At 68.6% G+C, this 26681-nt stretch overlaps 1 protein-coding gene across 1 annotated transcript in view; it reads right to left on the bottom strand.

Moving 5' to 3' along the window:
• The window catches only part of TDRD9 (tudor domain containing 9), a 51869-nt gene that overhangs the window by 7601 nt on the left and 17587 nt on the right, over window positions 1–26681 (bottom strand). Inside the window, exons 6-28 of the mRNA XM_045821971.1 lie at window positions 25249–25470; window positions 24186–24308; window positions 22984–23064; window positions 21911–22075; window positions 19176–19279; window positions 18599–18663; window positions 17067–17121; window positions 16795–16879; window positions 15700–15757; window positions 14496–14600; window positions 12369–12466; window positions 11609–11740; window positions 10471–10636; window positions 10324–10387; window positions 10186–10249; window positions 9960–10004; window positions 9492–9545; window positions 7501–7617; window positions 6846–6953; window positions 5536–5636; window positions 4389–4562; window positions 1124–1235; window positions 112–324 (exon numbers count right to left, since the gene is read on the bottom strand). Coding sequence (XP_045677927.1) covers window positions 112–324; window positions 1124–1235; window positions 4389–4562; window positions 5536–5636; window positions 6846–6953; window positions 7501–7617; window positions 9492–9545; window positions 9960–10004; window positions 10186–10249; window positions 10324–10387; window positions 10471–10636; window positions 11609–11740; window positions 12369–12466; window positions 14496–14600; window positions 15700–15757; window positions 16795–16879; window positions 17067–17121; window positions 18599–18663; window positions 19176–19279; window positions 21911–22075; window positions 22984–23064; window positions 24186–24308; window positions 25249–25470 — 2511 coding nt within the window. The remainder of the gene's footprint in view (window positions 1–111; window positions 325–1123; window positions 1236–4388; window positions 4563–5535; window positions 5637–6845; window positions 6954–7500; window positions 7618–9491; window positions 9546–9959; window positions 10005–10185; window positions 10250–10323; window positions 10388–10470; window positions 10637–11608; window positions 11741–12368; window positions 12467–14495; window positions 14601–15699; window positions 15758–16794; window positions 16880–17066; window positions 17122–18598; window positions 18664–19175; window positions 19280–21910; window positions 22076–22983; window positions 23065–24185; window positions 24309–25248; window positions 25471–26681) is intronic.

Below are 26681 nucleotides of genomic sequence, written 5' to 3'. Positions count from 1 at the left end.
CCCGCCCCCAGATGGCCTTTCCGACCGTGAACGCGCCACATTCAGCCTCCACCCCGAGTCAGGGAGGGCCCTGCGGGCCCGTCTGGCCCGGGGCCGTGGCAGGTGGCGCACCTCGGCCGAGCCCCCGGACACGTAGAGGATCTGCGCCCGGAAGTAGCGTGGCGCGTCGGCGTCGGTGAACGGCGCCAGGCAGACCAGGTCGGGGTGCGGGTGCACGGCCAGGGGCAGCAGCTTCAGGCGGTTGATCTCGGCGCTGAGCTTCTTCAGAAGCGCCGCGTTCCTCTCGTCCATCCTGTACCCCCAGAAGTGCCCCACTTCCACCACCTAGAGGAGGCGAGCAGCCGAGGTGAGGGCGCAAACCCAGCTCCCGCGGCCCCCAGCTCTCTCAGCAGGCGCACAGGCCCCCCAGCCCAGGGAGGTGGTGCCTGGGAGGGCAGGGCTGGGAGGGACAGTGCGGAGCCCCAGGAGGGACCTTCGGGCAGCCCCGCCCATGGCGGCCACCTGACCGCAGGGACCACAAAGGCTGGGGGTTCCAGGGCCCTGGACTCCAGCCTTCCACGTGGTGGCCCCCAGGGACGTGCGGCCAGAGTCACACGAAGCAGGACTGCCCTCCAGCGGACACCTCACTTCAGGAGCCCCGGCTAGGGCGGGGGGGAGGGGGGGAGCGGCGCAGGCTGAGCGCCGGCCTGCGAGCCAGAGGGGCACCAGCCGGGTCCCCAGTAGGGGGCGTGGGAGAGGCAACCACACACTGATGTTTCTCTGCCTCTTTCTCCCTCCCTTCCCCTCTCTCTGAAAGTAAATAAACTCTTCAAAAACTTTTTATTTCACTTACACCCTAAAGAAGAACGGAACCAATGCTACTTTTGTGAATACAAGTTGAATTACACGAGCACACGCTATTATGCCAATTAATATTTTTACACGTATCTTGTGGCTGACACTGACTTTTGGTGTTTTAAACAACCTGGCGATTCCACACTCCAACCCTGAATCCAGAGTGAGCGTCTGGGTTTCCCGTGCCGCCCCAGCTGCACCCCCTCCGCCGGCACCGTGGAGCCCGCACCCGCGCTGGCCGGCACCCCCCCAGGGCCCCGGCGGCAGCGCGCAGGCTCCAGACCCCCACCTCGGTGACGTCGACCGGGAGCAGGAGGTCCGACACCAGGCGGGGCCGGTCTGGGGCGCTGAAGGACACCTGGACGGGGTCCACGGTCTGCTTCTGGAAGTCCACACTCACCCTGTGGGGCGCGGTTTGGGGGAAAAGAGGGAGAGTCGAGTGTTAGGAAGGAAACACGCTTACACGTGTAAACAGCCTGGGCGTCCCGCCATCTCTACGGGCAGGAACGTTTTAGTGACATGCCTGCACCGGGGTGGCAAGCTGGGTCTCAGCTCACACTTGAGTTTCGGGGGGCTTCCCAAGCAGCCTGGGGGGGAGGCGGTGTGCGCCCACCAGCCCCGCACCCTCCGGGGACATCCCCCGAGGGCCGAGACACCCGAGGGTCTCTGCTTTCAGGGCGTGGACTCTGCACCCGCGGCCCGGAATGTTCTCTGGCCCGTGGTTCCAGGGGGAGCGACTCTGACGCCCGGAGAACCACGAGCACCCACACCTGGTTCCTGCTGTCGCACCAGGTTCGGTGTCACCAGAGCACACGCACACGCACGACTCTCTGAGGAGCCCGAGGAACCACGCTCGCCCTTCCCAGCGGTCAGGGAGGGGAGGCTCCCGTCCAGGAGCTCGAAACACCAGCTCGGTAAAAATAAAAGTCCCCCTGCCCCCCCGCCGCTCTCCTTCCGACACGAAGAGGAAGATCACACGGGGACCGGGTCCTGCCCTGGGCCCCACGCCCACACCCGTTTATGAGGAGGCGGGAGCGGCTGGGGCAGGCCCGCCCAGTGTGGGAGCAGGGCTGGAAGGGTGACGTGGTCTGGTCCAAGGGGAGAAACTCCGCACCTGACCGCAGCTGCCGAGCACCCAGGGCCCCGGTCCCGGCCGCCCACACCCGGCAGCAGGCCCAGCCCTCACCCTGACGGGTGCCTGCGCAGGCGCCCGCCAGGGGCTGCCCTCCCCCTCCCCGCTGCCCGCCCCCGCTGCCCACCCCATCTATGGGCTCGTCTGCTCTGCTCAGGAGGCAGCCGGGGACAGCCGTCGGGGGGAGCCCGCCCCCCTGCGGGACCGCGGCTGGAGCCGACACCCCGGGAGCAGCCCGTGGCCCTCCCGGCGGCCCCTCCCGGCTGCCCCTCTCGGCTGCCCCTCCCGGCGGCCCCGTGCGTGCGACAGGCCGGCGCGGCTCCAGGGAGGTGGCTCAGCAGCAACACAGGCGGCGCCCGACTCGACCAGCGCAGACGGCCTGGACAGACGCCCTCTGTGGGGGAGACCGCCCGGGGAGAACTCCCAGACCGCACCGCTGTCACTGGCCAGCGGCTGGCACCCTGGTTGCCGGGAAACGCCTTTTACCAACTAGGCAGAATAAATAGTAAACCGAGGCAGGGAGGAGGAAGGAGACAGGTCACACACGCTAACTCAGCGGTCCTGAGCCTGGTCCGATAACACTGCCAGGTGTTCCAACGTCATAAGAGACACCATGTTAGCAAGAACAGAAGGAAGTCCTTGAAGTTCTATGTAACATTTCCACTGTCTGGGAAAGAAAGCCTTGAAACTGTGCTTTCATCCCAGGGCCTGGATGTGGGGGAGGGTCCCGGTGCCCACAGAAGAAGATCATAAAACAACTTTGGTTGATTGCCTACCTCCGGTCATTATCTGTTCTACGAGGGAGTCCCTGACGCTCACAGAAAGAGCCCATAAATAACTGTGGAAAGTGCCCCAATTGTAATGGACCGCCTCCTGTCACGTATTTGTTTTAGAACAAGGTAAACAAATGGGGTCTGGAGCAAGATAAGAATTGGGGCTGACAGACCCCCCCACACACCTGAGTCTGGGTGGTCACGTTCCCCCAGGAAAGCTGGCACCGCATTTACCCGTCAATCAATATGTCACTTTCCGCCTCCCATCCCACCAACCATGTAAGTCCTGAGAACAAAGGACCCCCTCTCTCGGGGGCTCTTGGCTCCCTGGCCGCTGGGCCTCTGGCCACCAGGCCTCAGGCTGCCCGGGGGCTTGCCACCATGGTCTTCAGCGGCTCTTGCTTTTGTCACCCAGCTTTGCCCTGAAACTTTGCCTTTCACCAACCCCCACTCTACCCAGTCCTGCTCTCTTCCGTGGGCACTCATAAACTGCCTACACGCTAACGGGTGTGCTGATCTGTGATCCTTCACATGCGTCAGCAAGAACCAGGTCTCTCCCGCCAACACCTCCAGACACCACCAGGCACACGACAGCAGCTCCGCACCCCAAATCCTCGGGGACAGGCACCCCGGACCACAGGGAGCTGTCACGCCACACCTGTCAGAAGGGCTGGCGAGGATGCGGGGAGAAGGCAGGGTTGCCTGGTGCAGCCAGCGCGGACGGCAGCCTGGAGGGTCCTCGGAAACTTCAGCCCGGAACCACCTGGGACCCAGCAACCCCTCTCCCGGGCGTTTGACCGAAGGAAACAGAAACACTAACTCGAAGCGGTCTCCACGCCCCCACGCCCACGCTGGTCAAGGCCGGGACGTGCAGCCCAGGTGCCCGCTGGCGGGCGAGCGGGGAAGGAAGTCGCGATGAACGTGTGCCTCTGCCGTAAAACACGAGGAGGCCCTGCCATCTGGGACGCGTGGACGGCCTTGCAGGCAGCACGCTGCGTGGAGCAGCACAGAGGAGGGCAGGCCCACGCCACGTGACCGCGCTCCCAGCGCCCGCGGGGGCCCAGCGCCCGCGGGGTCGAGAACAGAACAGAGACAGGAAACCGAACTCGTGGAGGGAGAGAGGGGGCGTGGGGGCGGGGCCAGGGAAAGCGGAGGAGGTGCTGAGACCCCAGGTCCCCCCCACACAGGGACCGAGTGGCGCCGCGGGGCGGCACGGTGCAGGCCGGGCGTGAAGATCCGCCCTGAGAGCTCCCATCCCTGGGAGGAGAGTCTGTTCCTCCCCCTCCCCCTCCCGCATCTCTCCAGGAAGCCGGGGCGGGGGGGGCGGTCGGGCGAGCCTCTCAGGCGACTGCCTCGCAGCATACGCACGCTGAAGCAGCGCGCTGCACGCTCACACGCACGTGGGGGGGGCCGTTCTCAGTAAAACCGGGGTGGGGTGGAGCCCGGGGCGGGGGGATGAACGAGGAGCACAGGCGTGCGGGGAGGTCGAGGGGGGAGGTCGAGGGGGGAGGTCGAGCGGTGCGCCCGCCCGCGTGCACGCACGGCGAGGGGACGGGGACGCTGGGCTCCCGGACAGCGCCGCCCGGCTCCAGGGCCAGCGCTCCGGTGGGAAAACGGCCGCAGGGCCCCGCCCCGCCCCCCAGAACCACCTGGTGCTCCGGAGCTTCGAGGCGGCCCCCCCGAGCAGCCTGCCTTCGATCTCCTCCGCCGAGTGCACGCTCAGCTCCAGGGGCACTTTGAGCTGGGACATCTTGATGGCCAGGTACACGGCAGGAAGCGTCTTGAACCTCTCTGTCGGGTTCCGGGAAAACTCCACAAAGGCTCTGCCGCGACACGAAGCACACACACGGTTACCGAGCGCCCGGAAAACGACGGAGCGCGCACTGATTTCCCTCGGGACTGAACGGAAACCCGCACTCGCACTGCCTCTCAAAACATCGGTGCTCTCAGCTCACTCAGAGAGGTATCAGTGCCGTGACCTATCATTAAACTACTGTCAGGTGTCATTCCTCACCCTGACCAGTGTCGCTCAGTGGGTTGGGCATCATCCTGCAAACCAAAGGGTCACCGGTTCGATTCCCAGGCGGGGCACATGTCTGGGTGCGGGCCAGGTCCCCAGTAGGGGGTGCATGAGAGACAAATGATCCGTGCTTCCCTCTCTCCCTCCCTCCCCCTCTCTATAAAAGTAAATACACGAAACCTTTCTAACCAAGCACCATTCTATGTAACGTGAACAGCAAACTGAGTCTGAACGGGATCGTCTGTTAAGAAATCTCAACTGCCGTGATGAGAACAGAATGACAGGTCTTGGCTTTTCTTTGTTGCGTTGTAAAACAAAACTCGGTAAGAGGAGACTGCCCACAGGTGCCCTGGGGGGGCGACCTCTTCCGTGACCTCCGAACACCAGGTCTGTCGGAGGCGGAGCTGGTCGACACCCCCTCCACCCACCCGATCCCCCACCCTGCCCTACAGCCACCCCAGACCTACCCCGTTTGTGTCTGAGCGTCCAGTACCCCTAGGTCAGAACACGGCCCCCCACGCCAGACCTCCAGGAGGCGTGCGACCCCTGGTGTGGGCAAGGTCAGCCTGGGACGGCCGTCGCCCAGCCCTCCGGGCACCAGACCAGCGGCCACAGCTGCCCCTCGGGAAGGTCGGCAGCCGCTGACACCAGAGAAGCCGCAGCTCCAGGCGGGGGGCCGCCCCCGCACACACACGCCCCTCGGAGCCAGCTCCCGAAACCGCGGAGACCCCTCTCGGGCCCGCAGTGGAGGCTGGGTGGGGAACCCCGGCACTCACTTCGCCCCGTCGAACACGATGGACTTGACCTGGCCGCACTGCCGGAAGAGCGACTGCAGCTGCTTGTGGTAGAGGAAGCCATAGGGCGGGGCGTGCTTCAGCTGCGGGACAGGGCGGCCGTTAGGGCCCCGCCGTTAGGGCCCTGCCGCGGGGGCGCGCTGACCGCGGACGGGGCTCTGGGAGCGCGGGGCGCAGAGGCCGGGAGGACTGCTGCGCCGGAACTGGGGTTGGTGACAGCCGCGTGTTCGACGACGGCTGGTTCTTCCCGTCAGGACAGCCCGGAGGTCCAGCCCGAGAGGCGAGGGTGTGCTCAGCCCGGCCAGAGGAAACCCCTCCTCCCACCAGCCCCCAGCGAGCGTGTCCCGCCGCCCCCCCCACCCTCGCCCCAGCAGTGTGTGGAGAGAGAGCGCCCCCGCCCAACCAGGAGCCCCGCCCCTGGGCCAGGTCCCGGCCCCACAGGCCCACTGCAGCCGGAGCGAGGCGGTGGGCCTGAGTGCAAGCCCCGTCCCATCGAGCGTCCGAGGCAGGTCAGGGGTCGCCTTCCCACTCAGAAGCCACAAAACAGAGGGGTGGGGGACGGCGAGTCCCCCCACGGAGAGATCGGTGTGGGGCTGAGGAATCAACACGTGCACCTCACCCAGGGCCTCTGAGCCTGTGCGGGGGAGACCCCGGCTGCCCCTAATCCCCGGAACGCATGCCGCCGGGGGTCACCGGGGGGCCGCGTGGGCACGGTGGGTGTGGGGAGCCAGCACACTGTGGTGCCCGGGGGACGGGCCGGGCTGGGCCCCCACGACCAACCAGACGGTGCTGAGAGAGGAACCCCCCACCCCCTGCTTTCGCCGCACCCCCGCCCACACTCCGGCTCCTGGCCCTGCCCCAGGGCCCTGGGGCCGCGCTCCCTCTGCGACCCTCCCCTCGTCAGCTCCGCCTCCTGCCAGTGGCGGGGGGGGGGAACAGCGACAGGGAGAGCCAGCACCCTCGCGTCGTGCCAGGAGCGCGGCCGAGCACCCCACTGCCCCTCAGCAGAGGGGGGCTCACCCCGGAACCACAGGGCCCCAGGAAGTCCAGTCCCCAGCTGTGCGCCCCACAGTGGCCGTGGGCTCAGCTCTCCGCACAGGCCGCCCACCAGTCACCCGGCACCCGCGTGAGCTAGGTGCTGTGTCCAGGCCACACCCCTCCTGCAGAACCGGGGCGTGGGGCTCACCCTCGAGCGGCGCTCTGGTCTGGGGGCCGCGACGGCCCCAACGGCAGCGGAGCCCTCTGGGCACCGGCGCCAGCACTCCCGGGGGAAGTGGCCTGCCCCCACCTACCACGATGGTCGTCTTGGGGTCCTTGCCAGCCAGCTCCCTCACTGCCATCTCCTCGTCCGGCTGCCCAAACGTGAAGTAGTTCGGGTAGAAGGCGCCTGCCAGCACAACCTGGAGGAGAAACACATTCCATGAAGCAACCGCGGCCCCGCATTGGTGCGCCCCCTCTTCCAGGGAACAGAGAAGCATGGTGGCCCTGGGGCGGCAGGCCTGGCCCTGCTCAGGCAGAGGGTCACCGCTCTGGCTGTCCCCCCACAGCAGGCACACACAGGGCCTGAGCTCCCCTCAGGGGGGCCTGGGTGCCCCTCCCACGCGGGGGTGGGGGTGGGGAGGGCAGCGTGGGGCCCTGCAGGCTGTGGGGACCCCGCCCCCCCTGCGGCACCTGCCCAGGGCTGGACCGAGCCGCCACGTGCACCGGCAGCCGGAGCGCCAGTCTGCACGGAGCCCCTTCTTCAGCCGCCGCAGGGCCTTCCCGGAGGACGGGGACGGGGACGGGGACGGGGACGCGGCTGCCTCCCCCCTTCCTGCTCAGCGAGACCGAGAGCCTGCCGACGGCCGCAGGAGCCAAAGCGAAGGTTGGGTCCCGAGCGCCTCCACCACCGCGGACGGAAACAGCCCTCGGCAGGGCCGCGCCGGCGGGCAGGCGGCGCACACGCACCTGCAGGATGAACCGCTGCTTGTGCGGGAACTCCTGGTCCAGGGCGGGCCGCCGGGAGCCGACGTTCATGTTGAACTGGGCGACGCGGCTCTTCAGCTCCTCGTAGAGCTCGGCCACCTGCGGCGGACACAGGCGGGCGGCTCGGAGCCGGGCAGACACGGGGCGCCAGGGGCGAGCGCCACTCCTCCTGGGGCTCCGGGGGGTGCTGCCGGGCTCACAGCCGCCTCCTGGGGGCCTGCCTGACGGGAGAAGGGGAGGCTGGCCCAGGACAGTGTGGGTGGAGCTCCCAGGACACACGCCCTCTCCACGCCGTGGCCCCAGCGCCCACGGAGGAGCACGGCCCACGGCGCGGGGTGGGGGGGGGTGGCCGAGCCCTCTGCTCTGCGCCCCTCGCACACGCCCAGAGCTCCGGCGCGAGCGCGCGCTGACACAGCGGCCAGAGACACGTGAGGGGCCCCCCAGCCGCTGGCACCCAGGAGCACCGCACCGCAGCGAAGCTGCCCCACGCACATGCCCGGCCCCCAGCGCGCACACGCGGGAGGCACGCAGGTCCCGCGGCCTGGGGACGGGCCCTGAGCTCCGTGTGCACCAAGCCCCTCAGCACACCGCACAGAGCACACACGCTCGAACCACACGCGCGGCCTCGACTGCAGAAAGACCGGGAGGCGGGGGAACGGTGCGAGGAGGGCCTGGGCTGGGGGGCAGGCCCTGGTGCCCCCCAGGCAGAGACCGAGGGCGCCCCCGAGCCCCGAGCGCCTGGTGCGAGCCCCGTGCTCTGACCACGCGCAGCAGCCACAGACCAACCACAAAGCCTCCCAAAGCAGCCTCTCCCCCGGAGTCTCGGAGGCCCCCCTGAGACTCCGGCACGGAGGAGGGCGCGAGGCTGCACACACACACCCACAGGCGGGGCCCGGGCAGCTCCGCGCACAGTGTGTCCGCAGCTTCACACGCTTTCCGTCCAAAGCGCTGACAGTATCTGTGGGCCCAATACTCATCTCGGGAAGACGAAAATGGAGAACCAAGGGACACGAACACTAAACTAATAAAAAACGAAAATCAGCCACCTAAAATCTCCCCCCCGCCAAAAAAAAAACTAGGGAGTGAAACCTCACCCAAAGGAAGCTCTCTGGGAACCCAAGGGACCGGCCCCGGCCCCCCGGGAAGTGCGGGGAGTGGGATGAGCCCGGCCGGCCGGCCCCCGTGCACCGTCCCCCGTGCACCGTCCAGGGGCCCGCGGGGCTCTGGGGATGTCCTGCTCCTCCGAGGGTCTCTGTCTGGCAGAGGCCTGGGACACGGCAGCGTCACTCACGGATGCTGGGGGCCTTGGGCCATGCAGCCCCCGGGTGACCTCCGGAGGGGCCACACACTGAGTAGGGGAGGCCAGGCACGCGGCCCGCCCGCTGCAAAGCCGGACTCCAGGGCCCGGAGAGCCGCCCAGGCTGGCAGCAGGCGGCCCTGCCGACACGCCAGCGCTGGGACAGCCTGTCGAGCCGCGGGACCCGCTGGGAGGAGACGACGGGACCCCAGCCCCTGGCCTCCTCCGACCCCTCCCCGCAAGCCTGTCCCTGGGCTGCTGGGCTCTGCACCCCGTAGCTGCGCCCGCCTGTGAGCACGAGGGCAGCAGCTCCACCAAGCTCCAAGTCTCTCCAGCCAATTGCTGGACCCAGGGGGGCTGCTCTTGGGACACCCGCACCCCCCCCACCCGCCAGCACACACGTCTGATCAGGAGACAAAAGGGCCACAAGCACCCGACCCTCAGAACGAGAAAGAGGCTGCCGTCGCGTCCGCAGTCGCGGGGCTCGTACGGGTAACAACAGTGAGTGCCTGCGCCGCGTGTCACGTGGACGAGGAGCTGCACGTGAGCTGCGTGGAGGACGGACGGCTCTGCGTCAACGCGCTCCTGTTCACAAATCACCACGCGGATGCCACGCACGCAGATGCTGCCGAGGGGGGGACAGGCACTCGCCCCTTGCCCGCGTGCTCCCACTCACCTCTCTGATCCTCTTGATCTGGATGTAATTCAGCCGACCCCACTCGAGTTCGTCCTTCAGACACGTAAAAGCACCACACTCAGCGCTGACAGAGCCGGTCAGAGCCGAGCTTGCTGCTGTAACGTGCACAACTCATCCAAACACACACACACACACCAAGGCACTCATGCCAGCCAGAACCAGCACGCAGCCGGCGTGCCGGAGGGCGGCGCTGCGGGGACGGGGACCCCCCAGACAAGCCTGCCGACCCCAGTCTCTCGACCCCACCGGCTCAGAACAACAGAACCTGGCCGGGACACGGGCGCGGAGCCCCCAGGGCAGTGAGCACCCCGGCTGCCTCGGCCCCGGACACGCAGGAGGGCACCGCTGCCCCGGGGAGCTGCCCGTGGCACAGGGCAGGCCCACGCGGCCAGGCAGTGACCGGGTCCAGCTCGGGCAGCCCCGCCCCCCGCGGCCGCGGAGACCTACCTTCGGGTGCCGCAGCTCCCCCCGCTGCCTGCAGGCCTGCCAGGTCTGAAAGAAAGGACCCCGAGTCTGAGTCCTCCCCGGCGACCCCCCAGAGTTAAAGCCCAACCTCAGCACAGCGGAACCACAGAGCACCCACAGACGGCGCCGTCCAGTCGGCCTCACGAAACTGGGCTCCCACCCCCGCCCACCCCCGCCGACCACGCTCCGGAGGAGCGCAGGGACCCACCCTGAAGGCCTCGACCAGGGCGATGCAGTCGCTCTTGCTGCTGCCGGCGAACAACGCCTTGCTCCTGTGAGAGGACAGGAGGCGGGGTCAGCCGGTGCCAGCACAGCCAGGCGGCTCTGAGACACGCACGGGACACACCTGTATCCGTCAAGGTGCTGCCTGAAGGGCATCGCAAAGAAGTTCTTCAGAGACAGAGCGGCCGCTGCCGAGGGAAACCGCAGAGGGCGTCAGAGGGCGTGAGAAGGCCCGGCCCAGCACCCCCCCGCCCCGCCCGCACCCACCCACCTAGGATGAGACACTCGTCCAGACACCCGAACGCGTGGCCCAGCACGACGAGCTTGCCCAGCTGCTGGCTGACGGGGAGCTGGGCCAGCACGCGGCCCAGGAAGGTCAGCTCGCCGTCGTGCGGGTTCTCGTCCTCCCTCTGCCCGCTGACCGCCAGCGCGCCGACCTGTGCCCAGGAGGGAGCGCCGTGAGCAGGCCTGCAGGCAGGGCGCCTGCGCACAGCGCGGGTCCCGTGGCGCGCGGGCTCCGGATAGACACCCGAGCCGACTTGGGACGCCTGCGGCCGCCAGCACAGGCAGGTCTGCCTTCTGACGAGCAGGACCCGTCCCGGCGTCGGTCCTGAGAGGACGGGCCAGCAGGCGACCCGCGCGGCCGGTCCCACCAGCGCCTGCCTGACTCCCAGGGTGAGGCTGCGGCCTGCCCAGCGCTGACCGGAGACCCCACCTGCGTGCACATCGTCACGCTGACCTCTCACAGCAAACACTCTAACTGTGCACACAAACAGCTCACTCCCGGAACCTGAGTGAGTGTGCTCCCCAGAAACCCCAGCAGACGGGAGAGTAAGGGCGACACACCAGGGGCGGCACCCGAGAGGAGGCGGAGCCCCAGCAAAGGGCAGGTGCGCTGGTGGCACGGGGTGGGGGCAGGGGCGGAGCCTGAGCCCCGTGCGTGCGTGCGGGGGTCAAAGCAACTGAAGCCAAAGCCGGGGGCGGAGTCTGCAGCCGGGAGGGGAAGCTGGGGTGAGGCCGAGCGGCAGGACTGGGGGTGAGGGCGGGCCGACGGGGGGACGGCTGCCCCGAAACCCGTGCCCCGGGCCGTCACTGCGGCCCCAGATGCGGCCCAGCCGGCCTTCCTGGGGGGACGTTCACCTGCCGTTTGGCATCGGTCACTCCCGTGTCGGCATGAAGACACACCTGAGAGGAGTCATCACGTACCGTTGGTGCCGCCCCGTCCCAACCCCCGGACACCGCGAGGCCAGCAGGACAAAGCGCGCGTGAGGAAGCCGAGGTCACAGTCACCACATGTGCTCTTCACAGCAAAGGCTGCGCACCCCCGGCCGCACAACCTGTCCAATCGGCCACGCAAGTCCTGCCCCCCCGCCGCCCCCCCCCCCGGCCGCGAGCGCAAGCCGGCCCACCTCCTTCAGCAGCAGGACGGTGCGCCCAATGTCGCCCAGGCGGGGCGGCGAGAGGGCCGTGGCCAGCAGGGCCCGGGGCTCGCCCATGTCCAGCAGCTTCACCTTCAGCACCGTGCTCCCCAGGGGGCAGCGCTGGGGGGGAGAGCCTCTGTCAGACACGGCACCATCGCGAGACCCAACACCCAGTCTCGCTTCTCGCCCCCAGAGAGGGGGCGGCAGCGAGGGGAGAAGAGAAAAGCCCGGAAAAAACAGGGAGGGGTGAGAGGAGGAGCAGCAGCAGCAGGTGAGAGAGGGGGGGTGAGAAAGACAGACCGGGAAGGGGGGGGCGGGGTGAGCAAAAGTGAAGGGGGGACCAGAGACCAAAGGGGGGACTGGAGACCAAAGGGGGGACTGGAGACCGAGGAGGGGGGGGAGGGAGACACAGTAAAGGGGGGGGGGGCGGGGGCAGGGGACGGAGAGGACCCGGAAGAGGAAGCCGCCAGCCCCCGCCCGTACCCCCTCCCCTGCCCCAGGGACGAGGGAGGCGGAGCATCTGAGCCAACGGCCCGGGGGCCCCACCGCAGGTGCCCGAGTGAGGCCCGCAGGGCGCCCGGGGCTCGGTGGGCGAGCTGCCACGGCAGCCGGAGGCCGCTGGTCCGGCCACCGGCCACCGGCCAGCAGGGGTCCTGGAGCCTGGGCCGCGAGCACCGAGAGCGGCGGCGTCCCTCGGACCGTGCGGCCCAGGGAGCACGGGCTCTGTCCGACGCGGCAGGCGTGTTACCAGCATCTCCGGGACGACGTTGTCGGGGATGGCGCTGTCCCAGAAGTCCCTGTGCACCAGGCGGTAGCAGTAGCCCTTCGACACCCGTCCAGCACGGCCTGTGGGGGAGGGAGGTCCGGAGACCGCATGGCGTTCATCACCCCACATCAGCACAGTGCGTGCTCAAGAGTGACCACCCAACCCCGCACTCCAGCGGACCAGGTCGGCAGGAGCCCCAGCACTGCGGTGCCGGGAGTCGCACCCCCCCCCACACACACACACACGGGAGTGCGGGACCCCCTCCAGCCTGAGAGCCACTCTGAGACGGGCCCACGAGGGCACGCGCGGACTGCAGCCCGGAGCGGAAGAGTCTGCCCGCCCGTCGCCGCAGAGCTGGCTCTCAGCTGCGGAGGGGAGCAGCTCTCGGAGCCCGGCCGTGAGGACGCCACTGACCCGGGTGGGAAGCGGGTACCGGACACGTCGCAGAGCAGCAGCAGACGGCAGGTGACAGAGGCGAGGATGGGAGCCCACCACCACCAAGGACACGCAGCTCGACGCTCAGCGAGGCGTGACCGCGGACCTCGCAGAGCGGCCACAGCAAAACAGAGTGACCGCCGACGCTGGCAGGCTGTGGAGGGGACCGGCCACACGCCACGGACAGCAGCGCAGAGGGCGGAGCCAGTGCGCAGGTTGTCACCCTGTGTCCCGCACACGCCTCACAGCACACGCCGCACAGGCTCACACCCGACCGGCAAGGGCAGCCGGGCTGGCGCCCCAGGGCCCAAAGACTCGCGTCCACGCGAACGTCGCTTCCCACGGGGCTGCGTCCAGCGCCACCACGTCCAGCGCCACTTCGCTCAGGAAGCCCCAGCGTGCTCCGGCCGTGGCCGGCGCAGCACGGGGCGGCCCAGCAGTGACCAGGGAGGAGGACCGGCACGTGCGGCCCCCTGGGTGGCCCCGCGGGACCACCTCCACGGGCACGGGCCGCAGGGCTCTCTGAGGAGCAGAGGGGCGGCGGGGCATCCCACCCGCACGCTGGGGGGGGGTGGGGGGGGCTTCGAGGGGCTGTCTCCGCAGCTCCCCGCGCGGGAGAACTCATCTAACCGCAGAGACTCGGGACGTGTGGAGGGGTGGGAGGCTAAACCGCCCGCGATGCCCGGGCGGCCCCGAGACGACGGCCTCTAGCGCTCGCGTGTCTACTTCTGCCCGTGTCCTCCACGTGCGGCCGCTTCAGGGTTGGGGGCAGGGGGGGGTCGAGCAGCAAGACCTCGTTTGCTGTCCTGCTCGCACTTCCTCACGCCACCCACCCCCGGACACCAGGGTCCCCGCGGCGAGAGGCCGTCCGAGGCCCTCCCTCCCCCTCGACCTGGCGGGCTCTCTCTCTCTCTCTCTGGGAACCCCCTCTGGGCGGCCCCGCCCGGGAGCCGAGTAGGCCCCGGGGCTCCAACTGCAGTCCCACCCCCCCGGAGCGGCCCGGGCAGGCTGCTCTCCCGCCGCGCGGTGTTGTGGCTCTGCCCTGGGGGTGGCCCGGGGACTGAGGACACAGGGGGCACCTGGAGTCGCACCCGTGCGTGGCAGGCGCCCGTCAGGCGCCCTCCCTCTCTCCCAGCCAAGGTGGCCATCACCTGCCCCCCCCCCCAAGGCTGGAGGGAAGCACAGCGCGCCTCCGCCCACACCCAGAGCGCTGTCCCTGCAGCCGGGTGCCCCAGGTCACCACCGCGCCTGCCCCGTGGCCAAAGCCCCAGCCCCCGACAAAGAGCCCACCGCCACGGCCGCAGGGAGACATGGGCGCGCCCCGGCAGAGGTGGGTCCTCCAGGCAGCTGGCTCAGAAAGACCGACACTCGGAGGAGAGCCGGAGAGAGGGCGACCAAAAACCCACAAGGCGGCCACATGGCTTCCACAGCTGCTGCCAGACTCGGGGCAGCTTGCCGTGGGCAGCGGCAGCCCAAGGGTGACAGGCTGCTGTCCACCACACACGGACACAGACCGTCCCCTCGTCCGCTGGGCGGGGGGGGCCACGGGGTTAAGTGGCGAGTCCTCCAACAAGGCCCACTGCTGCTCGACCCGGGAACCCGGCCACGCCAGGCAGCGCGGGCCCGGGGCAGGCGTGTGCCCGAGGACCGGCCCAAGCTGGGGGCCCCGCTCACCTTTCCTCTGGTTGCAGCTGGTTTTCGAGGCCCAGCTCAAGCGCAGACTCTGGTAGTTGGTGTCCTCATCGCAAACCAGGGTTCGGGTCAAGCAAAAATCTATGACTGTCGTTAGAGAGAGAGCGTAAGCAGACCGCTGACGGGAGACAGCGGCGTGACGATCCCACACGGCGACAGACCGACCAGACCCGGGAGCCACGGAGCCTGCAGGACCCGACGTGTCCCAGGGTGAGCCCCCTGGCTGCACCGGACCCCCCGACCCCCGCAGTCCCTGGGCGCTGGGCAGGGTAGGGCAGAGCAGCGGCCGGGGCTAGGGGGCTGGGGCCCAGCTGCTGGGTCTCCTGGGGCTTGTGTGTCCCCGTCTGTGCGCCCACGGACAGCAGCCCCCGCAGACAGCAGGCCCCGCAGTGGCTCCGGGCAGACCTGCCCGTCTGGGCCTCAGAGGCGCACTGTGCCGCAGCAGGCACCGCGGGCTCTCCCACACCCTCGCTCAGAGCCCGAGCACCGCGGGCCCCGCCGTCCCCACACCTCTCCTGCGTGTCAGGGTCTCAGCCCCGTGTGGCTCTGACGAGCGCCCGCCCGCCCACCGAGGGGCTCCCAGCCTCAGGACCCGCCCAGAGGCCTCCCTCACATGCGCCGAGGCCGAAGGGTCCCCTTCTGTCGGAGCGCCCAGCACAGCCTGCGAGTCCGCCTCCGAGCCCGGCCACACTCCCCACGCCCCCTCTCCCCACCGCAGCTCACGGCCCACCGTGTGTGTGTGTGTGTGTGTGTGTGTCGCTCCCCGTCTCGCCTTCCCATCCCCAGCCTGGCCGTCCCAGCAGGACACAGACCTGTCACCGCCCCCCCCCACCCCGCCCACCGTGTGTGTGTGTGTGTGTGTGTGTGTGTGTGTGTGTGTGTCGCTCCCCGTCTCGCCTTCCCACCCCCAGCCTGGCCGTCCCAGCAGGACACAGACCTCTGTCACCGCCCCCCCCCACCCCGCCCGGCACCCTGGTCACCCCGGGACAAGCACGAGCCTCACAGCCCCTGTCCGTCTGTCCCAGCCACACCCGCCTGCCCGCTGCTCCTCAGACTGGTCCCTGCGCCACAGCCACGCCTCCCCGTGGCCGCTGCTCTGCCGTCTAAGACCCGCCCCCTGTCGCCTCCCCTGAGCTGCCCCCACAGGTCCCAGGAGCGCTGCACAGGGACACAGAGAGGGTCTCACCGTACTTGACGTCTGGGACCGTGACGGAGCTCTCCGCGATGTTGGTGGACAGGATGATCTACCGAACAGCGAGGGAAGAACCTGGTGTTCTCACCGCACACGGGACATCACTGGGCAAAGCTAACAAACCTCAAACTCGAAAATTACTTAAAAGTTTCTCAGTGTGAACACCTGGACTCCATTTGAAATTCGTCACTTTCCTATTGTGTCCACGCCACAACGACCAAGGGTCCTGGCGGGGGCGGGGCGGTTAGACAGAGAGGTCAGCGCAGCGTGGCCGTGGCCTCGGCAGGCGAACCCACCCTGAAGCCCAGCCCTGCTCCGCAGCGGGGGCCCCGGGCCCACGTGGCCGCCCCCCGCCCCCCGGCAGCCCTGCGGCCCCAGCGCTGCCGCCCCGGCCTCCAGACGACAAAATCGAGTCCCAGAGCAGCGATCCACTCCAAGTCCCACAGCCTCAGGGCGCAGGCCTGCACCACCCGCCCAATCCCACCTGCCCCTAGCCCCCACCTCAGTGTGGCGCCACTGCCTCCCGGGGCAGGGGTCACTCTCAGGGGCAAAGGGCGTGACCAGGCTGGGAGCCAGGGCAGGGCTGGGGCTGCAGCCGCCCTGGGAGCCAGCAGGGGCCGGGCCGCCAGGGGCTCAGAGCTCCTGCTGCAGTCAGGGCCCCCGGGTGCCACGGGCAGCGCTGCAGGGGCTGTGACGACAGGGCCCATTGCTCCCGAGTGGCCAGAGTTGAAAGGACCCCGCCCGACCCGGCGGCTGTGGCCAGGAGGTTGAGCACCAGCCTGAGGACCCGAAGGTAGCAGGCCAGGTTCCCCGTCAGGGCACACGTCTGGACTGCAGACCAGACCCCCAGTAGGGGCGTGTGAGGGGCGGCCGACGGGTGTTTCTCCGCCTCTTCCCCCCCCTCGTCCGCCCTCCCCCCGAACACCAAACAAAATCCGGAAGTCACCAGGGCAGTCCCACACTCCGAGGGATCGAAGGAGAGGAAAACCTCTGGCAAACGGACACAGAGGTCACGGACGACACCGAGCGGCCCTGGCCCACGAGGCCCGCGTCTGCCCTGGGGGGGGGGGCGGGGGGACCCAGCCCTACCTTCCTGTACCCGGGCACCGGGCTCAGGAACACGTTGCTCTGCTCCTCCAGGGTCACGCTCGAGTGCAGCGGGTACACCTGCAGCCTGGGGGGGGGGTGCAGCCCCGGTCAGGCAGGGGCGGGGGGCGGACCAGGGACCCCTCCCGGAGGTCACTAGTCCGCTCGGACGGGGCGGCGCCTGCACCCGAGGCCGGTGGGGCCTCGCTGGGCAGCGTCCCGCCGACACGGCCCGTCCCAGGAGAAGGGGGCGAGGAGGCATCGCACAGACACACCTTTTCTGAATCATGTTGGTGAGGAGCTCGTGCATGTAGTTTATCTCGCTCAGACCTAGGGCAGGGAGCAAGGCGGGCGGGTGAAAGACCTGCCCTGTTGCCCAGCACCAGCCTCCCTCCCCCTCCCTCCCTCCCGAGGGACAGACACCGCCCTGCATCCCCCGCACTGGGCGCTGACTGGCACCCTCCGTGCGTCGGGGGGATGCTCCGGCCAGCTGAGCCGCCCAGCCTTCACCTGAGGACGACACCTCCTCCAAAGGGGGCCCCCCCTCCACTTTCCCGCCCCCTCCGCGCACGCGCACCACAGCGACGACGAGCGGGGATGCACGGCGACTCTCCCCTGCGGCGGGACGGCCGTCACTGTGCCCCCCCCCACCCCGCCGTCCTCTGCACAAGGCAGCTGCTCAGCAGTGCCGGCCGGCAATGTCCCCTGTCCTGCAGTGAGCACCAACAATTTCACAGCCGAAGAGAGACCCTTAAGAAGTATCAGGTGCTGTTGTTATGAAGCAGCACTGCCACCAGACCTTACAGCACTCAGGAAGGAGAGAGACAGACAGACACGGGTGTCAGGGACCGAGGGACGCATCCCCGGCCACGGCCACGCCCCGCACCTCAGGGGAGGGGCGCAGCCCCCAGAGCGGGCGGAGAGCAGCCTCCGTGGCCTCGGGCCCTCCAGCCCGAGTCCCTGCATCCCAGCGCCCGGGAGCACGAACGCAGGGCCCTTCACACCGGCTCCGGGGGCGGGGCGGGGCGGGGCGGGCTCTCACGCGCCCTGCACTTGCGTGCACCCACGGAGGGCGGCGCCCGCAGCTGGAAAGCGTTCGCTGAGCGCTCGGGGTCAAGCTCTGCTGGGTCGTGCCCCCTCTTAGCACGGCCTTCCGCCCCCCCACACACACACACACACACACGTTTTCGGTGAACGCTTCTTGGGGCAAATGTGACTCCACCCCGCTGCCGGCTGCGGGGTCTCCTGGGTGCGACGCCCGCCCACTGCAGCCAGAGCAAGGGTGGCCACCCACGGAGACTCCCCTGCTGGACGGAGCACCTTCCGCGGCAAAAACGCCTGCGCGGCTGTCACCGCCTGTCACCGAGCCGTTCCACCCCCCTCAGACATTGGGAACACCCCTCTGAAAAAGGACAGGCACACCAAGCCCCTCCTCCGGGCGCTGTAGGAGCCTGTCTCCTCAAACACTGAGAAAGGGACCCCGGGACCAGCCTGAGGACTCGCGTGGTCTCACAGCAACACCGTGACCTCACAACGTTCACTGTTACCGAACAAGCTTTACACACAGGCCGATGACAATCACATCACCACACACGTGTCACAAACCAAATTCAACAAACTCAAGTGTTTCAGAGGAAACCCTGATGGGGTCAGACCACTTTTACACACGAAGCCCTCTGCTGCCCACCGTCCCAGCAGCAGGAAGGCCCCAGTCACAGGTCGGGGACAGCCCCCGCGCTCACGTCCTCAGGGTCTGAGAGCACCCGGCGTGCCCCCGCACGGGCCGGGTCCCACGGGTGGCACTCACCTGGCAGGAACACCAGCACGCTGCTCCGCTCCCAGACCGCCTGGGCGCCCGGCCTGGTCTTGCTCCTGGGAGAAATGGGGGTGGGGGGGGTGGGGGGGGTGTCTGTGGGTCTGATCCCTGGTCAGGGCGTGCACAGGGGGCCGCCAGTGGTTCCCCGCCTAACTCCCTTCCCCTCTCGAGGACCCACACACGCCTCCCTGGGGGAGGTCGTTTCTAAGTGGTGACCGCGGACTGACCCCCGCTCACGACCGAGGCCTGTTCCGAAGGGCCAGCCGAGCGCGGGGACCTCTGCACAGCCCCAGGAGCTGGGGGGCGGGGAGGACAGCCGTCCCCGGGGCCGCAGGGCAGCGCGCCCTCGGGCTGTGTCTCCGCGCTCTCAACACTGGCCCGAAACCGTCCTCGGCACGGTTTCAACCCCTTCGAAGCGGAAATTTCCCGAGAAAACCCTGCGAGACCCTGACTTATTTTCGGACGTGCAGTGCGACTGCTGAAGAAGTCTCCGCCGTCAAAGCGTCACGGAGACACGGACGGCGCGGAGGCGAGGCGCCCCGGCACGCGGCCGGCGGGTGTGTCGTACCCGCTCTCCCTCACGTCCACGTCGTCGAACGTCTGGATCAGGGAGACGGCCACTTCGTACATGTCCTTGGTGACCACCGGCTCCTCCAGGACGTGCGGGGTCAGCTGAAACAGGAGCAGCCGCACCTGAGCACTGGCTCAGCGTCACGCATGGTGCGAGCGCCAGCTCGCACGGAAGGCACCGGGGCCACCCCGTCCCGAGAGCAAGGGTCGGGTGAGGGTCCAGGCCCGGGTCTGGCAGGGTGACGTGTCCGACAGGCAGGAAACCTACTGTGGAGACCCAGAGGAAGGGCCCAAACACCTGTGGACCCAGCCGGGGGTGGGGGTGGGGGTCCACGACCCCAGTCAGGGGCTGCCGTCTGAGAAACCCCCACCTCCAGGAGCCCCCAGACGCCGACCCCGCCCCGCAGGGGAAGGGGTCCTTCGGAGCCACAGCTCCGGGAAAAGGACACAGCCCCCCGGTGCCTGCCAGCCCACAGCGACAGCACCGCTGCGCGCCGCCCCGGCTGGGGGTCCCTGTCACGGGACCCCTTCGGACCGAGCCCCGGTCACGGCTGGCTCCCGCGGGCACCTCTCAGGACACAGTGGCGGCCCCGCCCCCGCGACAGCGATGTGGACAGCGCCCCGGCACGCAGGCCCCGGACGACGGCCTCACGGTCTGAGTTTCCCCGCCAGCCCCAGAAAACCACCCCCAGCTCACGCCGCGGCCCGTGTGTGAGATGCCGCGTCTGCGCTTGCCAAGGCCACTCAGGAGAGCCCTTCAGGGGGCTGGAAGGGGCCACGGACGCAAACTTTATTCAACTTTTACATACGCGTCAAGACCATTAACAGTCAAATAACCCACCTGTCGTTTGTACCGCAGTTCAACTAACATAAGGGTGAAAAGTGGACTTTCATTCCATCAGTATTTTTGAAACAAGCCCAGTTAAGGGGGGGCCGGCAGGTGAGACAGCGGAAAGGCCCGGGTCCAGAGGGCGGGGCGCACGTCCTGGCGGCAGCAGCGGGCAGCGCGCCGGGGCACAGAGACGGGGGCAGGGGCCGCCACAGAGCGGGGGCCTCGGAGACCCGCCGACCCCGGGAACTCGGGGTCACAGAATGCACGCCGCGCGGTTTCCGGAAGGCTCCAAACTAGCACGTGGCTAAGGGTACTGAGCGCCTGGCGGGCACCGACGAGAGGATGTGGTCCCCGGCCTAGGCCAGCCCCCGGGCCGGACCGACCCCGCGCACGCCCACAGCGGCCGCACGCACTCGGCAGGCGCAGGTCCTCGACGGGGGCTGGCGAGACCCTCCCCACGCTCTCATCCCGGGGGTCAGACAACGCACCCTGCCCGGTACCCCCCCAGGAAGCAGTGCGCTACTGACTGGTTTCCACGGGGGGCGGTCAGGAAGGGGCAGACGTGTCCCTCCCGAGACGGTCCCCAGCCAGGCGAGCTGACCACAGTCACCGTGGGGGAGAAGCCTGACAGACAAAACAGGAGGGGGAGGGGGTCAAGGCCGACGGTGCCCGCGAGGAGCCCAGCTGGGGAGTGGAGGGACCACGCGGCACCTGCCCCCTGCGGTTCCTCCCCGAACCCGCCGCCCGGCTGGTCCCCACAGAGCACGTCCTGCCGTCCCGAGGACACGCGGGCAGCCCCACTGGAGCCCTCGCTGCCACCCGAAGTGAGGGGTTTCGGAGCAAGCCCGCCCCCCAGACGCCCCTGGCCTGTGAGGCCCTGGGACGGGGGGCCCGGCATCAGGGGACCCAGGGCGCCCGACGCAGCGAGGCGCGGGGACTGGCCACGCCCGGGCGCGGCGCGTGCAGATGGCGCTGCAGGGCCCGGGGACGCGTACGAAAAGCCCGCCCGTGGGGTTCTCCCGACTCCACTGTTGTTCTGGACGCCCATCTTTTCAACATGGAAAACCACGACGTTTTTAGGGTCATCACTGGCTTTCCTCCGACACAGTGTGGCAAAATACCAGGGGGACCCCAAGAATGGAGTTTGTTCGTAAAAACCTGTGCACTCATCCTCGTGTGTTTAGACTTCAGCCCCCCCCCCCAAGAACCCCCCGTCTGACGCAGCGCACCCACCCACCGAGACGCTCTCCCACGGCGCACACCACCTTCTGGAACCGCCGCCGGCCCGGGCGCCTCTCGGCACTCTGGGTGGTTTCCGTCTCAGCGGCCCCCTTCCTCGTCGGCCGACCGTCCCCGCCCCCCCCCCCCCCGAGGACTGTCTTCCTCCAGGGGGACACAGGCCGCTCGGGGCCAGGTCAGGGGAGTCGGGAGGTGGGCACAGGGGTCCTGCCGAGTTCGGTCAGACTGAGGAACCCTCGGGTGTGGGCGGGTGCACTCGTGAACCACCCGCCGGGCAACTAGCAGGTGCACGGGAAGTCTTTCCAAAAACCCACGGAGGCTGAGCACAGCCTCCCACGGCAACGCCCGCTGGGGCGCCCAGACAGTCGGGCGCCCACACAGACGGGTTCTCGAGACACGCCCCTGCCTGGGGGGCGGGCTGGACAACAAGGGCCCGCCCTCCAGGAGTCAGTTCTAGTTTTGGGGTCCCCCTCCCACACTCCCATGGGAGGCGAAGCCCCGTCAGCCCTGCACTGCCCACGGCAGCGCCAACGCCACCTCACCCTCACAGGTGCCCCTGAAGCGAGGTGCCCCCCCCGGGCAGGTGGCGGCGCCCAGCACGACCACGCCCGCGCCCCTGGAGCCTGGCCCGGGCGGCCTGGGGAGAGCCGGGCCCCGCCTACCCTGCCGTGAGGCACGTGCTCCAGGTCGTCCAGGTAGTGCTCCTCGATGGCGTGCGGCTGCCCGGGCACCTCGAACACGCAGGCCGGGCTCAGCTGGTTCTGCACAGGCACGGCGAAGTAGTCGGCGAACTCCCTGCAGTTGATGGTGGCCGACATCAGGATGACCTGCAGAGAGGCCGAGGGTCGGAGGCCGAGGGTCGGAGGGTGAGGGCGGGGGTGGCCCGCTCGGCGGGCTCCGGGCTTTCCGTCTGCCGCAGGCACTCGGCGAGTCCAGCGGAACCCCGCAAGCAAGCCCCCCGCTGCGAGTGAGACCCCGCTGCGAGCCCCCGGGGGGCGCAGGGGCCTGCAGCTCCGAGGGCACTCCGAGACACAAGCTCGTGCCACTTCCGGCTTCCCCGGGGCGGGGGCTGCTCACGTGACTCCCACGTGACTCCCACCCGCTCTCCACAGGAGACTCTGTGTCGGAGACCAGCGCGGGACAGCACGGGCGAGAGTGAAGCCGCGAGGGGGGGACAGGAGCGCGGCGGCCGAGGGGAGTCCACCCAGACCCGCGGGCTGCGGGGCTCAGCATGGCCGAAAGCAAGCGTGGGGTGGTGACGGCGACGTCCCGGGGGTCCTGCAGCCCACCGCGCAGGGTCCGCAGGACTCCCCGGTCTCCGAACGCCCGGCAAGGGTGAGAGCAGCGACCTGCTGGCGGCTGCCCAGCCTCTGCGCCCGGCAGCTGGGGTCCGGCCGTGTCGGTCTCCGTGGAAAGGGACACGCGGGCATCGTCAGTACGGACACAAAGCTCGGCACCACAGGTGAAAACCACAGTGGCCAGGACTCGCTCGGAGACGACACGTCTCAAGGCAGAAGAAGGCTCGGAGCAGCCCCTGGGGGGTCGGAGCGGCCCCGAGGGACACCCCCCCGCGGCGGCGGTGCCACCGTGAGGCCGCGCCCCAGCTCCGCCCGCCTGCAGTGCTCCCCACGGCCGTGAGCCCTCAGAGCTGCGGTCCGTGCTGCAGCGAGGAGGAACAGGACCGAACAGCGAGCCCCAGCCCTGCACACTTCCTCCCTCTTGAAATCAGACTCACCTTCACGAAACGTGAGTTCGTTCTCAGCAGTTTGCGGACGACCAGCAGCAGGAAGTCCATCTCCTCAGTCCGCTCGTGCACCTGCAGAGGGGGAAGGGGGTGGCCTCGTGACCCCGAGCAGCACGCACGCAGGCCGCCGCGGGACCATGGGACGGGGGTGTCGGCGGAGGGTCGGCCGTCCCTGCTGACGGCTCCCTTGGGGACCGGGGTTGCTCCTGGTGGTGGTCCTGGCCGAGAGGAAGTGGAGGCCGTGGACCCACAAACCAGAGGGCCCAAAAGAGGCCCTGGGGGTCCCTGTCCCCCAGCCCTTCTGCCTGGGGCCCTACCGGCATTCGGGGAGAGTGATGTTTAGCACCGTCGGCCCTGCCCACTCAACGCCAACAGTGCCCCAGGCGCCGTGACAACCAAACCCGCCCCTCCCGTCCCCAGCACAGAGCACGGCCGACCAGCACCGCCAACCAGCACCACTCCTCTGCAGGCCTCGAGGCCCCCTGCTGCTTCCCAGAGCGAGTGCAGGGCGCAGGCTGGGCCAGGCAGCAGGGCCCTGCCTGGCCAGGCGAGCTCCAGGCCTCGGAGGCTGCAGGTCCGGGGGGGGGGGGGGCCAGCCCAGGAGCCGGCTTGGTCAGGGGAGCTGAAGAGCACTCGGGGTCCGCGGGTGCCCTGTGGCCTTCCTCACACGGGCCCTCCAGACTGAGCCAACCCCGGGGCCGGGGGCCACCCGGCCCCTCCGGCCACCCTGCCCACCCACCCCAGGGCCAGCTGACGGGGAGGGCTGGGACGCGGGTCTGTCCTCCTGTCAGCCAGGACACCTGGGCCCACGAGGGGACCCTTTTCTGCCCGAGTGGAGCGATGAGCTGCTGCGTGTGGAAGCGGGTGGTCTCTTCTCCTGGCGTGGCCGGCCCGGTGACCGAGTCCAGGGCCGTCCTTCGGGCCCCACCGCCTCCCCGAGTCCCGTGGAAGCGGGGGAGTGGGGAGGAGGGAGACTCCGCTCTCCCCCACGCAGAGCAGACCCTCGACACGGACCCCCGGTGTCACACGCGGCAGAGAGAGGCAGACGCTCCTCAGCGATTAGGCGCCGGGACCCCACACCCCCGACTTCCGACCTCACGCAAGCCAGCTCCTCCCCCCCGACCCGAGGCCCCCACCCTGCGCTGGCCTCGGGAAGGCGCAGGGGTGAACCCGAGCATGGGGCCGGGCCCCACCTCGTCAATGAAGATGTGGGTGAACTCCGCCAGGCTCTTGGCGCTGACGACCTTCTGCAGCAGGACGCCGGTCGTCATGTAGACCAGCCTGGTGTCCTCCGTGGCGATCTTCTCCAGGCCCACCTGCAGCTCGGGGAGGGGGGGGCGGTTTCAGGGCTCCCGGCTGCGCCTCTTTAACCCCCACAGGGCCACGCCCACTTCCTTGGGTGGGGGTGGAGAGAACCGAGGAGCACAGTGCAGGTCACAAAGAAGACGGCGGTCAGGCCGAGGCTCCGGTTCGGTCAGTTTCCCCTTTTGGGTGGGAGGGGTCTGGCTCCTCTAGTCACACTGCCCCCCTCATTTTCACAGTGAGACAATTCCGTGCAAAGACATCTACGTGCAAAGTCTAATTAAAGGGCTGAAATAAAGACCATAAATCTGAGAATTCTCAACTGGAAAGGAATTTAAAGCTATTTTCTTTTTCTATGTTTTTTAAGAATTCATTTATTTCCTTTTAGAGAGAAAGGAAGGGAGGGAGGGAGGGAGGGAGGGAAAAGAGAGGGAGACTTCAGTGCGTGAGATACATCGGCTGGTCGCCTCTCGCACGCCCCCGACTGCGGGGCTGGCCGGCAGCCCAGGCACGCGCCTGTCCAGGCGTCAAACCGGCGACCTCTGTCTGCAGGCCGCACTCAGTCCACTGAGCCCCACCGGCCAGGGCTGGAGCTACTTTCAGGAAACCCTGCCTCTCACTGTGTTTGAGTCGTGCCCACGTGCCGTCCCGGCCGGCTGGGGCGTCTTCCCGTCCCGGAGAGGTCACAGGTTCGGTCCCCGCCTAGGGCACGTGCCACGTCCGGTTGGGCAGGCGCCAGAGGCAACCAACCAGCCCTTCTCCCTCTCACGTGGATGCTTCTCTCTCTCCCTTCCTCTCCAAAAAGCCGTGGAAAATGTCCTCAGGTGGGTAAAACAACACGCAAACACACGGTCCAACACCCTTTGCCCCAGTTCTGCTCTATAAGCGGAGCCATTTCCAGCAGAAGGAACCACATCCACGACGCCCGACCGCCTCGTCCCCGGCCGAGCTCACCTGGTAGCCCACCAGGCCGCCCAGGGCCCAGGCGCGCTCCCTGCTGATCCACCGGGCCACGCTGCTGGCGCCGATCTTGCGCGGCTGGGTGACGGCAATGCGGCAGTGGGCCCCGCGCCGGGCGCAGTGGTCCAGGATGTACTGCGGCAGCTGCGTGCTCTTGCCGCTGCCCGTGGCACCATGGATGATGACCACAGAGTTGCTCTCTATCAGAGACACGACCTAGGGTTGGGAAACCGCCTTTCAGACCTGCCGCACCATCGACAGTGATGCCCAGTCACCCACGGACCCAAGGCGCCGGCGCGAGAAGACTCCCAGGACCCACTTCTGTGTCCCTTCCACCTTCACGAGCCCGACGGTCACCCTCTGAGCACCGCCGCGAGAGCGAGGGGCCGCCTGCCCGCCCCCCCACCTGCCACACTGGGCGCAGCACGGCCCGCGGGTGCTGACAGGCGTGCTGTGGGGGCGGGGCCGGCTGCCCTCCGCGTCCCCAAGTCCCCACAGAAACAGGCGCGGGCTGGGCTCTCCACAGCCCTCACTGAGTCTCAAGTTCCGTTATTTTAAAGTTTTCAAGTAATTCCACTGAGAAAAACGAAATCCTAGTGAGAAAACCACGAAAACAGCTGTCACTCACTACACTCAAGTGGCTCTAGAACCCACTGGACACTCTTCAGACATGTCTGGACAGCCCCACGCACCGCCCACCAGCACCCTGCCCTCAGCCTGGACCCCTGGGGGCTCTCCGCACCGCCCGGCTGCCCTCGGGGCGCCCTCAGCTAGTGCCGCCTCCGCCACCAGGGAAGGGCACCTGCTCTCCCAGGCCACCACGCCTCACGAGTCCAGCGAGGGCAGGGGCGTCCACCTCATTTCCACTGGGGGCCTCGGCAGCCTCACGGCTGCCTTCAAACGCCCAAATGTAATTTTAACGCTGTATAAACATAACTATCCTCAACCAGGTGCTGCCACCAGGTAGAAACGAGGTGCTGAGCCAGATAAAACAGGGTGGAGGGCCGGATTCGGCCACGGGCCCTGTGTCTGCCGCCTGTGCGCTAGAGCGGAAGAAAAATCAAGCGCGGAGCGTGCGGGTTCACCGCGACCGCTTCTCCAGCAGCTCAAGGGACCCCAGCCGCGCTCGAGGGCGCCCAAGGGACCTGAAGAGCGGCTGGGGGTGCAGGTGGGTGCAGGTGCGCGCGGCGGGGTCTGGCCCGGTCCCGCTCAGCGACACTCCCTGGCGGGCGGCCCACCAGGAGGCAGGCGTGCACTTGCACCACAGAAAGACGGGCAGTGAGGCTCCTCCAGGAAGACGCCCCCTGGGGAGCAGGGTTTGCCCAGAGCTCCTTGGGGGGCGGGGTGGGGGCCGAGGGCTCGACAGCAAACCCAATGCCAGGTGGCCGGCTCGGAGGCGGAAGGAGCCAAGCGCAGCCAGAGGAAGC

This window comes from Phyllostomus hastatus, unplaced genomic scaffold, assembly GCF_019186645.2.
Source record: "Phyllostomus hastatus isolate PE091 unplaced genomic scaffold, TTU_PhHast_1.1 phas_scaffold_501, whole genome shotgun sequence".
In the NCBI taxonomy this organism is placed as follows: Eukaryota; Metazoa; Chordata; class Mammalia; order Chiroptera; family Phyllostomidae; genus Phyllostomus; species Phyllostomus hastatus.
The sequence above is the reverse complement of the archived record's forward strand: the minus strand, read 5'-3'. Positions and strand labels throughout refer to the sequence as shown.